This window comes from Myxocyprinus asiaticus, chromosome 6 (assembly GCF_019703515.2).
Source record: "Myxocyprinus asiaticus isolate MX2 ecotype Aquarium Trade chromosome 6, UBuf_Myxa_2, whole genome shotgun sequence".
NCBI lineage: Eukaryota > Metazoa > Chordata > Actinopteri > Cypriniformes > Catostomidae > Myxocyprinus > Myxocyprinus asiaticus.
Genome location: NC_059349.1, coordinates 34,821,363 through 34,836,153, shown reverse-complemented (window position 1 = coordinate 34,836,153; position 14,791 = coordinate 34,821,363). Strand labels below are relative to the sequence as shown.

Sequence of the window (14,791 nt, the reverse complement as noted above, 5' to 3'; positions counted from 1 at the left end):
ATGCAATGGCTTGTAAAGAGCAAAATATGTAGTTTATAGGTCTATGATCCAATCTATATATTTTTCTCATTGGTGACTGGAATTAGCAGTTATTTATTTGCATTAATGCATTTGGCAGATACTTTTATACAAAAGAAATTGCAGTGCATTCAAAATATAAATTTTAAAATGCATGTATGTTCCCTGGGATTTGAAGCCATAAGCTTGGCGTTACTAGTGCATTGCATCAACTAAGCTACAGGAACCCCAATTCAAACCATTCGTCATAATGTTCTATAAGCCCTTTATCATGTTTAGGAAGAATAGTTGACCTTCTGCCAAGAGATGTTATGTGTTTGTGGAACTTAAGTCATAATGGATCAGAACAAAGTAATAAACCTCATATTTTCACTTGATTATTTTAACACCCAGCTTTGACCGGCACAAGTCCAAATCACTGCTCAGGGATGTGGCGGTTTATTGGTTATGGGAAAGTCGTATCTCTAAACTGTCAGCTATGTGGAGGAAACCCAATAATATATTCCACAATGTTATTTTTTATCTGACAGATGTTGCAATAAACTAGTAGAAATAACACAAACATCCTCTAGCTTCATATACCCAATAATACAACAAGACACATGGATCACTTGTGGTTTATTTATATTTGTGTACATTCTGTGGAACTGCTGCGAAAATAGTACTTAGACGGGGAAAAAAGACGTGACATTACCACACCAGTCAAAATAACTGTCAGAACAGAAATAAAGCAAAAATGGACCTTGTTTATTAATAAATGATTAATTAATGATAGGTTAGCTTGTTTGTATTTCATGCTACATTAGCTGTGTCCATGCCTGCATGGCAGTAATGTGTGTCTTACAGTGTCAACATACTTTGATTTTCAGGCTTTGTATACAGAAAAGAATAAAAATACACATGCTACTTCATATAAAAACACCAATAAAACAAAATAATAAAGATTAGCAGATAATCCTAACATCTACATTTGTAAGGTGTAGCAAATATGCACAACATAATGCCAATGTATTATTTTTTTAAACAACTTTTCTGTAGCTACAAAAAGGCATATAAACAATGTAATATGCTCAATGTGCTACTGCTAACCATGCCAAAAAGGTGTCTCAAAACTAAGCTCTATGGTACATTTCATTAGGGAATATCCCTTTGTAAGTCAAAACAATATTATAATGACTTATTTTACAATAACGACTGGAATGTTAATTGGTTATAACATAAGCTTAATGATAGACTAACAATGGAGTTTAAACTGGTTTCATGTTTGTTTACAGTAAATGTTTAATCGTATAAATCCCTAAGTTTGTAGGCTATATATTCTTCTTCAGTTAATGTGGTTTAGATATCTGCTGAGACAGTTTGTGCAATGTTGTATAAATCAGAATGACAGATGTCCATATGTTATGACCTCTTTCCTCAGTTTAGCCCCTCATCAGGCTGGCAGTTTCGGACATGGGAACATGTTGCCAAGCGGTTGCCCTCCCAGTAACCTGCATCCTGCCCATCATGACATCGACATTTGGTACAAGAGTCAACCCATACTGGCTCACCTCCAGGGATCACCTGGGTCCTAGAGGCATCCACATAGCAGTTGGGGCCTGGGGCCACAAAGAAAGAGATGATTAATAAGGCTCAGGGTCTGTAGTTAAAGGGCAACATTATTTTTACATTTTCTGCAAGAAAACTCTAACATGTCACAATACGACGGTTTTGTGGAAGGTTACCAGGGTGTTGCTATTTAGTTGCTAAGGTGTTATAAGTGGTTTGTAGTGCATTGCTATACAGTTGCTAGGTGGTTGCTTACTAGCCCAAATCAACCATAAAGAGCATACCATAAAATCTCTATAATTTTCTGGTCCCAAGATATGGCTGGGCTCCATCCATTAATGAAAGTCTTGGGGATTTTTTTCTTCTTCTCATTTTATCATCTGCCAGGTTAAAATTGTAAGTCAGGTCACTTAAAAAAATAATAGCACACCTCCAACAAGCAGCACAATTTGAGGTATCTATCATGTACTGTATGTAGCCCAAACAGTGCAGGACGAGTTACATGCTGAAGTTTAATAGGGTTATTGGTTTAAGAAAACAAGAACCTCTAAGAAGAAAGCCTTTGTGTTAATAACGACACACTGGTTCTTTAGAGTGTATAAAGTTTAAGACAAGTTTTTACCAAATAGCACAAAAGTTCTTAACGAACTGGAATACTCTCAATGATACATTACATACAAACTGTTCCAGCATTGAGGCAACTAAAATGCAACATAATTTGAGGAAATGGCAATTTTTTTCACATAGAAGTATATGCTGTGATTTATTTTGTGTTTTTTTTAGCTTTCTATATATGCCTGCCTTTTCTTTGCACCCAGTAAACACTTTCAGTTACCTTCATATATTTCATTACACAGCAAGGACAATACGGGATAGGTTAAACTCTTTAAGAGTGTTATCTATTTCAGGTGTGGAAACTGTAGAATGCCTCTATGAACATATAGCCCAACATCTGAATCTCTCATTGTTTATTTGAACACTGCAAATTATATAAAGACATTACATACAGGGTCATTTCCAATGACCAAAAATGATTGTATCCAGTATGTATTTGAGGACGGTATGAGAATAGCATATTGCATTAGACTGAGGATTGGGCAATTACAAGCCTGATGGATGTATTAGATTTGCATGCACATTCTGAACTTTTTGGCATGGTTTTCTTTTCAGATGTTATAAACACTTACCATCCTTGCACTCAGGACAGCATTTGCCTTTCTGATATACTGGATTAACACATGGTGGGGGAGCACAGTCTGCTACCAGACAACGGGCGATCCCATCGCTGTCACAGGTACATTGCTCACACTCAGATGGCTGTAATTCAAATTCAAAACAACAGTTTGAAAATAGGTTCACAATTGATGCAATTCCACAACAGAGCATGTATTATTCTGTCATATTGGGAGGCTTTTTAAACAGCTAAACCAACAGGGCTCAGGTCTTCTTGTATGCATCATGCACATGTTTGTTGTGCAAATCCAACATCATGTCTTAACATCCTTAAATGTGAAGAGTGTGATTTAACTCCAATCCCAATCTGCTGTTTAAGTAGCAGTATAACCACCTGTGGCTCAGTACTGGGGGCTGGGTTAAATGGACTGAAAGAAATTGTCAACTCAGGCAAAGTGTATTCATCGGAGTCTGCCAGATAGCTTCAATTTTCCCTTCAGGGATTCCCCATTAGCCATAATAACCAAATCAGGGAGATAATGAAGCACATATAAGCCCTGCTTCTTCCAGACCTGTGCCACCAGAGATGATTTGTTCTTCAATTCCTCACAAAGAGTATTAAATTGCCCTTTGTGATTCCAGTCTACTTCGGATTTGTTCTTTACCTTGCCTCAGAACAAAGGAAACCTTATCCCTGTATTTCCATTTTACTAAGACAATGAATAAGTCCAAGTAAGAGTTTGGAAAGAATTGCCTCAAATTAAACAATTTTGTTTCAGAGGAAATTGCCTGCTTTTGTTCTCCAAAAAGTACATCCAACCTAAAAACAAAATATTCTGATGCTTTGATTTCCAAATGCTTTTTCCAGATCAGGAACTACACCACAATACAACATTTACCATGGTAACCATACCGTATAGTTTCTGCCAATATACCATAGTTGCAACAGTTACTACAAACAGTTTAAGACATTTTCTGACATTTTATTTATTGTTTGTTGTGGTTAATACAGTGGATATCAACAATTTTACCAGGTTTATTTTACAGAAACTGTATTAACTACTGTATCTTATTTTGGAGGAAACTGTGGTTACCATAGTTAAGTATTTGTAAGGGTATGTTTGGATCAATGGCAATTGTCACTCAATTCCTGCTTTGAAGACAACCTTGGTAAACCTTTCAGCTCAAGAGCTCACATTAGTGATACCTTAAAGGGATAGTTCACCCAAAAATGACATTTCTTTCCATCTGCATAACCAAACGTTGCTGCGGTTTTAAATGTTTTCCCCTTGGGGCGACATTGTTTCAAAATTTTGGTGTTGGTCCCAAGAAATTGGCAAATATGTAGCACCATCATGTGGTTGGTGATCAAATTAATGTCTTGGTGTAACCGGTCCTGCCTTTGACCGCTGTTCTGATCTGTGTTGTGTTGTATTGTTAAATGAGACAGAACAACTGCTATTGCTGCTGAACTGGAGGATTTATTAATTCAGCCTGTATGAAATAAACAGAGCACATCATTGGTAATCTTTGCTTTTGGTCTTCTGTGTTTATATCACTTCTCCTCAGCAAGATCAAAGCAGACTCAGCGAACATCTCATTAATAATAAATCAAGACAAAAATAAAAATATTTCACAAATGGCATTACACATACTTCAATAAGAACACTGCAAATAATGAGATAAAAATAACAAATATGTAATACGGACACATTATACGCAATACTGTGGCAAAATTAAACCAAATGAAAGGAAGCAAATGCTCATCTACACAAACCATTAAGCCTCCTGCTGCTTGTATGAACAGATTAAAGATTAGCAAGAAACTAATCAAAACAAAATGAACACATGAACAAATAGGACAAATATAAACCATACCTGTATGAAATTAACAGAGCACAGCACTAGTAATCTTTGCTTTTGGTCTTCCATGATTATTTCACCTGCACGGATTAAAGACCAATTAATTAACAGGCCAGAATCAACACTTTTTGCCCAACACATACACATAGACACACACCACTGTACTCGACAATAAACTTTTGAATCCCATCCATCCATACAAAAAACACTTTCTAAACCATTCCTAGCACTTTTAACAGTAATATTATTGCACGATATGCACTTAATCTACCTTTTGTAAACTTTATACACATTATGCTCATACTTCTCCTCAGCAAGCTCAAAGCAGACTGAGGATGTACCACGGATTGAACAGAAATGACGTCATATGCAATTTCAGATAAAACATAAAAATGTCCCCAAAACATCTTCAATATAGTTCAAAACAGAAATAAAAGACTCATATTCACAAAAGAATATAAAATAAATTAACAGAAATAGAGGGAAAGGATTTTCAGTGGAATGAATTAATTCACCGCATGAATATTTACTTCATGAATATTAACATCCGCCACATTCACCCCTCCTGAATTTCACTAAAATCCAGGCCAAATAATACAATCTTAGCTCAACAGACACAGATTTGCAATGAATCTCATTCATAGTTCAACAAATGTAAGTCAACCGCTTCACAGGCTAATAAAAATCCAAGGTTGATCAAGTCTCAGGCATTCTTAGAACAATATGCTGCCTTATACAACATACAGTGATCTGGTCTGTACCACACTTCATGAAATTCACATTGTACACAACTTATTCACAGTGTTTTCTTGAAGAAATCAAAATAAAATAAAGAAATGACTCAGACCTTTTTGCCACAGATGCCCCCACCCTCTGAATGTGAAATGGCTTCTGAGCCATGAACTCAATTAAACGGCTAACTTTTTTGACAATCCTTCCTGCACATGTCCTAACACCCTGTGTTTAGCTGGAATTAGGGCTTGTGTGTCAGTATTACTGTCAGCATGAGGGTCACTCACTATTTTTACTTTTATGTCAGGGCTACCAACTGGGGATGTAATGTCTGTGCCAGCAAAGTGGTGGAGACTCCCCTCTCTACTATTATCTTCACTTGGATTTTGGTTGCCGACATTTCTTTCTTGGTGAATGGAATGGTCAGACTCCAGAACACCATCACCCATATACTCCTGACTGTTTCTCCAGAGCCTTCAAGCACCCATGCCTCTGTTCTATCATCAGAACTCTCTTTTTCTAATGAATCAGACAGCTCAGTCACACAGAACTGACCTTCCATATACTCAGCAGCAGGCAGGAAGTTCTCGCCCTCTTGAGGTGATTCTGCAGGCAGGAAGCTGGTATCCAGGATCAGGTTTTGGTGCACTACCTTCAGATTTCCTTCATCAATCAGTTTGTATTTGTTTGTCTGAACATTTCTATCCTTTATGGTGTAAACAGTTGGATCCAATTTATAAGCAAGCTTTTTCTTTCCTCTCTCACTCACTCGTTTGCAAAGAGTACTCAGTCTCCAATGTTCAGACACATGCCCTTGATTCTTTTATTATAACCCTTGGCCTGCTTTTTCTGTTTCTTTTCAGTATGCTTCTGGGCGATACTAGCCGTTTCATAAAGGTAAGACTTATGTGTCTTCACATAGCTGCCATGGTCAACGATCACAGGGTAATATAACACCTGCCCAAACACTACATCAATGGGAAGCCACGGTATATGGCCAAACATGAGCTGGAATGGGGCATACCCAGCTGGAGCTCGTGGAGCTCTATTTTAGGCCAGAAAAAGTGTTGTTGAGTTAGCTGGAGGGTTCTTTGCCCTTGATGACCGGCAAGGTCATGTACACTGTACACGGCTTTCAACCTGAGGCTTGAAGGCAACACGAGTTGGAATCTCTTGTGACTGCTAATAGAGTCCTTGGAGACACGACAGACTATTCCATCTTTAACTTTCAGTTGATCCTATTGGTTAAGAATTGCTAGAGCCCTAGCATCCATTGCAGCTCTCTCTCGCCTCGACGGTTGTTTCCTTTGACTCAAGAAGGGCATAATTTTTGAGATTGCTGGATCTGACTCTTGGCTCTGTTGGATCTCCTCCAAGGGAATTGTTTAAATTGTGTCACAGCCAGGTGATGCTGAATTCTGGATGGACTGAATTGCCTGCACTGCCTTTAACTCACTTTCAGTCTCCCACTGATTATAGAGATTCAAATAAGTTCTGACTGCTGTGTGGTCACAGGACACTGAAGAGTTTGACTGAGGTGACACATAAAGACTGCTGACTCTTAAGTGGAAGGTGTCCTGAATTCCATCTTCACTGACACCTTCAGCCTCAGTGAGTTGACTACCATACCGCTCAGGGATAAGCCTGTGGCTAACTGTTTTTGCAAATGGATCGCGGCTCAGAGCGCCGGCTACAGTGTTCTTCTGCGATATGCTTTAGATCAAAGGTGTACGCAGCAAGTTTGGACACCCAGTGCTGTTCACAAGCATCGAGCTTAGCTTTTGTTAATATATAAGTGAGTGGATTATTGTCGGTCCACACAGTGAATGAATGGCCCTTAAGCCAATGACTGAATTTTTCACACACGCTCCATTTTAATGCTAAATACTCGAGCCTGTGTGCCTGATATCTCTTCTGAGAGTTACTTAAGGGTCTTTCTTGCGAACGCGATGGGATGGGCTTTCTCCTCACCTGCTGGTACCTGCGATAATACGGCTCCCAGTCCATCCAAAGAAGGATCGATTGACAAGATCAATGGAAGAAAAAAGTCAGGATGTGCGAGGACCATGTTATGCAATAAAATCTCCTTCAAATTAGAAAGGGCAGTATCACACTCTGGAGACCAGTCAGTGGGCTTGAACTTTCTGTAAATGCCTGCCTTAACATCCATCCTTGCTTTTGCCTTCCTCCTCTGTCCAGCTGTCAAAGCAAAGAGTTGTTTGGCCATGGCAGAGCAATTTGGGATGAAGTGCTGGTTAGTGTTGTCAAAAGTACCAGTACTTCGGTACCAGGTTGGTACTAAAGTAAAAAAGATGTAACAATACCAGTGATTCTACAGTACTGGTAGTACAGAGCACTGACTTAATTTGGTGCCCACACACTGTCTTACTGACACTGCTTTCAAATGCTCACATGCTTATTTGAGTGTGTTCTCGGTTACTCCTTTTACACTGAAATGCACAAATAATCAAATTAAAATCATGATATGTCCTAGTGTGATTATTAAACCACGAAATTCTGCGATCTTAGTCTGTATGGGCTGCATGAGCTTTAAATGAATGTGTGAAGCAGACCGCTCATACACTGGAAACTCCACAGACTATGAGAATCATTCGCGTTGTATGAGCGATGACAGAGCAGAGTACTAATCCACTCTGAAGCATAATTTTTTTTTATAATTTCTATAATTAAATCACAGCATTTGCAGTTAAACGATCACCCTGGGACATGTAGCGATTTGTTTAACCAGAGAAGTTAAACTTCTGTCAAAAATACACATCAAAATAAAAGCATGATTCATAATAAAAGCTAAATGCCTGAAACTAAAGAAACTGCAACAGAAATATGTTTAAAATAAAGTAATAACTGTATAAAAATGTAATCCTCACTGTAGAAATAATAGTAAAAATTATTATAATTATAATAAATAAGGAATAATGCTTGTAATAATCATAAAAAATAAGCAATTTATCACAAGAAAGAGTGCTTCTGTACTGAATAAAAGTTTGTTAAAAAATGCAATGGTATGTTGATAAGTAATTTTTCTATTTTTACTTGTTAATAGTTTTGAAAAGTTTAAGGAAAAATGTTTGATTAGACACCATTTTGATAATTAAATGAAATTAAACTTTAAAACATGGAATTCTGGAAACATAATTTAAGAAAAATATTTTTAAAAAAGAAACAAGGATTTGGGGAAAAAATAAAACAGATTTCAGTAGGGCCCTGCTTAAAAACAGAAAACATGCATATATTTTAATTTATTATTTTCAATGAAATTTAACTTTAAATAGGTTAAAGCAATGTGTTCAATAGCACATTATCATAGTAGCAAATTTTTAGTTTGGTATCATAAACAGTGAATTGTCAATGGTATCGGTACCGACTACTGAAATTTTGGAACCGTGACAACACTAGCGCTGGTAATAATCACACAGAGAACAGACTAAATTCTCCGTACAGATGGAGTACACCTGTCTTCTTCCATGAGATCAGCTTTTGACAGCTTTGCTATGGCCTCAACCTTTGAAGGATCAACAGACACTCCATCTCCATCTATGATATGGCCCAGGAATTGAACAGATGCCTGCATCAGATGGCACCTTTTTGAACTTATCTTGAGATTGTGAAACCTCAATCATTGAAATGCCACCTCCAACCGCTCCAAAGCTTCACTCTCATCAGGTGCAAACACAAACAGGTCATCAAGGTAACACAGCAGACTGCTAAAATTTAGGTCTCCAAAAACACTCAACATCATGCACATAAAGGAAGCTGGACTACTGCACAGTCCTTGAGGCATCCTGTTGTACTCAAGTAGCCCTACTGGAGTTGTAAACGCAGTGCATTTCTTATCTTCTTCAGCCATGGGTGTATGTTATTAAAACCTGACGTCAGGTCCATAGTACTGAAGAGAGTATTTCCACCAAGGACAACCAAACAGTCTGATTGGTGTGGGAGTGGGGGCGCATCTTTAACTGTCCTGGCATTAAGCCATCTGAAATCAGTGCAGATCCTCCAACTGCCATCCTTCTTCCATACTAGGACCAAGGGCGAAGCGTACTCACTCACAGACTTCAGAATTATTCCTTGTTCTTCCATCTCTGATAGAACTTGGCATAATTTTTGGTACTGAGCAGGCGGCACTCTGCGGTATGGAAGTCAGAATGGGTGCTCGTCTGTTAGGCGGATTCGATGGACGAAACCTTTAACCTCCCCACAATCCAGAGCATGTTTGGAAAATACATCATTGTAGTTCTCGAGCAATTGGACCAGCTTTTCTTTTGCTGCATAACTGACAGAACACAAGTCAATGCCAATGTCACTGAGGCCTACAGTTTTCAGTCTCTGCTTAAGATCGAACGTAACATCAGGTTGACAGTGATTCTCAGATGTGAGCACCTTAGCATGACTGAAACCCTGCAACAGCTCAAAGTCTTCCACTGCAAGTCACAGAAACACATCTTCCAACTTATGGTTTCTTTTGAGGGTAACAGGCTTGTCAGAGAGGTTGGTAACTTTCAAGGGGACCCAACGGTCACCCCACAATGGCGTAACAACATGGCCAATGATGATGTTCCGTGGCATGGACTTGGAGGAAGTGGCCTCCACAACTACAGTGCTCCCTGGTGACATAGGAGTATTACTTGGCAGCTTCCCCCAAACAAGGTGTTCTTGTTTTGCCATCAGAGTAACTGACTGTCGAAGCTTAACAGATCCCACTTTGTCTGGTAAATCTTCACCCCTCCAACAGCAAGTGTTTGCCATGACATCCAAAAATTGTCCACACACTAACGAGGGCTCCGATGCACTGTTAGAAAGTATCCTCCAGTAATCATCACTGACCTTCATTTGGTGCATGAGGAATTTAATCACATTTGTGCCAATGATTAGCTCATCCCTTTGTCAAGGCACAACAAGGACGGACACCTCTTGCCATACACTTTCAGCTCCACTTCGGACATACATTTTGGCTTGGTTGCCTTACCTACACATCCTATTAACATTATTTCCTGTGTCAATGGTGTGGGCTTTGGCAACACATTTTCATTCAGCATCCTCTTCTCCACTTCTTCACTGAAAGTGCACACCATTGATCCTGAATCTAGCATTCCCTTCATTTGAAATACATCATTCACACTGACTGGGGTATAGAATAACTCGTCAAATGTTTCAAGAGTTTGCATATTCTGTGCAATCACTTTAAATTTAGCTGGAGCTCAAGATCCATACTTTTGAGGGTTTGTTCCACTTAACCACACATCCCCTCTCTAGGTGTGGGCCAACTAATTTAAAGTTTGTGAACTTTGACGTGACTGTGCAATCTGAAGATCATGGCTGTATTGGACATTGGCACAATTCCTCTTGAAATGACCAGGCTGGAAACAGGCAAGACACAGCCATTGTCGTTGACAGCGTGCTAAGTTTGAATGCTCATGAGAACGGCATACCTTGCATGCCCACATAGGTGGCTGGTCTGTTTGGGACTGTTTCATCTCAGTTTGACTATTCGTAGAGAGAGCACGGTCAAGGAGTCCTCATGCTATTGTCATCATTCTGAAGGGAAGGCAAAGTACTAGTGTTAGTGTTGTCAGATGACACTACAGGACAACCACTGGTTTTGATCTCACACTCCATGTACAACTGGGCATGAGCTGTGGCATTTCTCACAGCAATACTGCACTTGGATTTAACTGCCAATTGCTCCTTCTGTCCTGTCTGATACCTGTCGAGCTGCTCCTGTATCTCGCTCGCCGTCCACCTATCTGGTGCTTTTAATCGTACGATGGCTGACATGATTGGATCTGGGCAGTATTTTACAAAAGTCATGACTGCCTACTGGCATGGATCCTCCATCTGTCATCCAAGCCTCCCTAAAGCCTCCTCTGCTAGATCCACAGCCTTGTTTAGACGGACCCAATACTCGACTGGATTTTCTCCTGCTACAGGCACAGTGCCATAGAAGTTGGCTAAGGTCATGTATGAGTACCTGACCTCACTGAAATGCTGTTTCAAAATGTCAAATAGCGCTTTTAGGTTCTCTGAAGGTGTGAGGGAAGGACTACAAAAATAGTGGTGTTAATTAAGTGGTAAAATGTCCAGTTCATGGAAGATAAACCAATTTGTGTCACTGTTTAATGAAACCTTGACTGAAATGCAGAGCCTCCCGGTGACCAAACAGCATTGATCCTTGGACGAGGATTAAAATGTTCAGCGAACATGGCAGTAAATAATAATTAGTGATGTGTGAGACTAGTTGACTAACTTTTCTGATGCTGCTAGTCGACAATGGAATTACTAGTTAATATTTTCCCCATTAAACTGATCATCATTTTTACACATTTACATTTGGCTTTATATTTTTACAGAGACTGTGCTTAAATTACTGTAATATTACTGTTACATATTTTAAATAGAATAATACAAATATTATTTTAAAAAGAGAATATCTGGAGCAGATACAAAGTTTAATTTCACCTCAGGCTTTGCGTGCTTCTTCCCTCTCTCACACACGGCACGCACAGGAAAATGTACTGTTGCTAGACAAGCAAAGTAGTTATGAAATCACTTCGGTGGTTGTGCGTGAATAGGATTTCAAATGTTTGAAAGTCCTTATGGATGTTTTCACATTTGAGTCTTCTTTACATCTGTGCATGATTGTACGTCCTTTTAGCAGCCTCAGGTGAGTCAAGTCCCATCTTTCACCAGACCATGTCGACGTGTTAATTTTGCTCATCAAAAAATTTATGCTTTTAAGTAGCCTAGAAAATGACTGTTTATTTTCAATGAGATGCCAACTGATTAACGGGTTAAACAATCTTTTATTGTGTGCGCACGTCATGTTTAGAATGCATTAGGTTTATTGTAGGCTACATGGCAGGCCTATTTTTCCTATCCTATGGCTACATTTTTTTTTTTTTTTTTTTTTTGTAGATTTGGCTTAGTCTACCTGTTAATTATTTTCAACAATGTCCTGACTGTTTTAATATGTTAAGTATCTTTTACGTGGTGAATTTAGTTTAGAACAGGCTGGGTTGCTCTATTGGTCCTGCACTATTCATTCAATTGCTTTCAATAAATATGTCTGTTAAATATTTGCTAACGTTGATTCAGTGAATGTGTGTCATGTTCTATATTTAATGTACAATGATCATAATGCAAGGCAAGCACATCAGAGATAAATACCCCTTTTCAGTGGAAATTAGCTTCGGATTTGGAATAGATTAAGTATTTTAAATGGGTTTCAAAAAAAAAATTTTTGACTCTTTTCTGAAGGTTGGTTTCGACTTGAACATTTTCGTTTAAACGTCAGTGAAATTAGTCGTTCAGCACATACCTAATCATAATCAAGACAAAAATAAAAATATTTGACAAATGATATTACACATACTTCAACAGGAACACTGCCAATAATGATCACATTATCCATCACATTGGTCATATGCATTCTTTGTGCATACCACCACCTACTGGGCAGGGAGGAGAATAGATAGGCTAGTAAAAAAAAAAAAAAAAAAAAAAAAAAAAAGATTTCAATATTTATCTGTTTCTCACCCACACCTATCATATTACTTCTGAGGACATGGATTTCTTTGGAGTCCCACTAGAGTCTTATGGATTAATTTTATGCTGCCTTTCTGTGCTTTTTGGAGCTTCAAAGTTTTGGCCACCATTCACTTGCATTGTATGGAACTACAAAGCTTAAATATTCTTCTAAAATTCTTTGTTTGTGTTGAGCAGAGGAAAGAAAGCCATACACATCTGGTATGACATAAGGGTGAGTAAATGATGAGAGAATTTTCATTTTTGGGCAATAAAAAGCAATAGAGAGACATTCATTTGATCACCAACCACGTGATGGCGCCATATCTTCCATTCTCTTGGGACCAACACCAACATTTTGAAACAATTGAAACAACTGTCACCCTTGGGGAAGACATTTAATGGCAACGTTCGATTATGCAGATGGGAAGAAACATAAAAAAAATAACAATAATAATAATAATATTAATAATAATAATAATAATAATTATATATATATATATATATATACATCTGTGGGTTGAAAAAACTAATAGTATAAATGGTAAATAATAGCAGGCTAGTTGAGGACTTTTTCTTATCACTCAGCTTAAGATAATTGTCTATCATATTTGGTAGGTGTGAAACTGCACACAATATCACGGACAAAGTCTGAGAACGTTCAGACCAAAAAAGCATATCAATGCATTAAAATGTCTTTTTCTTTCTTACTTACTTTCTTTCTTTCTTTATGTATGTGACCCTTGGCATGCCAACTCCTTCAAGAACTTTACCTGAAATTGCTGCCCCAGTTCGTAGACTTGTCCCCGGTACTCGCAGCCGATCTTCTCGCATCTCGGGCAGCAGTCTGTCGGGTAATGGCTGACATGGATGCAGGCGGCCGGCAGGGATGTGCACTCGGTCCTCGCACAGGCAGACCCTTCTGCTGTACATTCACACTGGGTACAATGATCCGAGTCTAAAAAGTACCATTCGCCCACATAATAGACGCTGCCGTTCGCCTCACAGGTCGTCTCTTCTTGTTGTCCAGCGACGGAAAAAGCCAAAATACACTGGCCACAGATCGCCAAGCCAAGCCAGGCGTGAAGAAAACTCACCGGGGAACCCCTGAGTACAGCCATGCCCATCTCCAAAAAAACAAAAAAGCAAAAAAACAAAAAAAAATTCAATGCAAAAACAAGACTTCTAAATGCAGCATAAATATGAAATACTATGTTCTTTTCAATAAATAGCCATGCAATAGGAAATTAAATAAACAAGGCAACGTTTAAAATTTCATGGTCAGAATGGGCACTCTGTTGTTGTGCACGCTTTGGAGGCTGTTGTGCACAAGGAAAGTTCGACGCCTCCTGGGTTATGTTTCAGTATAGCCTACACGTGATAGCAAAATACCAGAATATTGATAGGCTGTATTTTTATGAGGCATTCACTTTTGTTGCACTTTTGTATGTCTGCTGAGAGCTTAGAAAGAGTTTTATTAGCATACTGGCCTATTTGATGAGCAAGTTTGTTATTTATTTATTTATTTATTTATTTTTTACATTTATTCATTTTTATTAACATACATATCCATTTATTTATTTATTTTCAGCTGCTTTCCTCCCAAAACGGACAACAATGAGAGCATGTCAGTTATGAGGTTTATTATTAGCCTATTATTATTATTATTATTATTATTATTATTTCTCAGCTTAGCTGTTCTCTGGAAATAGCGGCCTCATGGACAAGTTCCAACGCCAACAATATGTGTGGAATTTAGTGAAGGAAAATGTTCCCTACTCCGAGCTGCCTGAGATTCGAGTTGTACTTGGAGAAACCCTCATTGTTAGGTAGCTACACAAGAGTTATATTCAGAGGTAAATGAGTCCAATTTATACATCAGGTTGTCCAGCTAGATAATACAATAGAATGGCAT

At 38.4% G+C, this 14,791-nt stretch overlaps 1 protein-coding gene across 1 annotated transcript; it reads right to left on the bottom strand.

Moving 5' to 3' along the window:
• Nucleotides 1-619: 619 nt before the first annotated feature.
• On the bottom strand, nucleotides 620-14,208 carry LOC127442153 (von Willebrand factor C domain-containing protein 2-like). The gene is made up of 3 exons (XM_051699999.1): nucleotides 13,650-14,208; nucleotides 2,754-2,883; nucleotides 620-1,616 (listed from the first exon to the last, which is right to left on the bottom strand). The coding sequence occupies exons 1-3, from the start codon at nucleotides 14,001-14,003 to the stop codon at nucleotides 1,435-1,437; spliced, it is 666 nt and encodes a 221-aa protein (XP_051555959.1). The 5' UTR covers nucleotides 14,004-14,208; the 3' UTR covers nucleotides 620-1,434.
• Between the last annotated feature and the right edge of the window lie 583 nt (nucleotides 14,209-14,791).

Bases quoted from the DNA above. Each gene is read 5' to 3' on its own strand.
- LOC127442153 (XM_051699999.1), bottom strand. From the start codon at position 14,003: ATGGGCATGGCTGTACTCAGGGGTTCCCCGGTGAGTTTTCTTCACGCC. The intron at 2,884-13,649 runs GTAAAGTTCTTG...TTTGAATTACAG, and splicing joins AACTGGGGCAGCAATTTCAG to CCATCTGAGTGTGAGCAATG. The intron at 1,617-2,753 runs GTAAGTGTTTAT...TTGTGGCCCCAG, and splicing joins CTGTCCTGAGTGCAAGGATG to GCCCCAACTGCTATGTGGAT.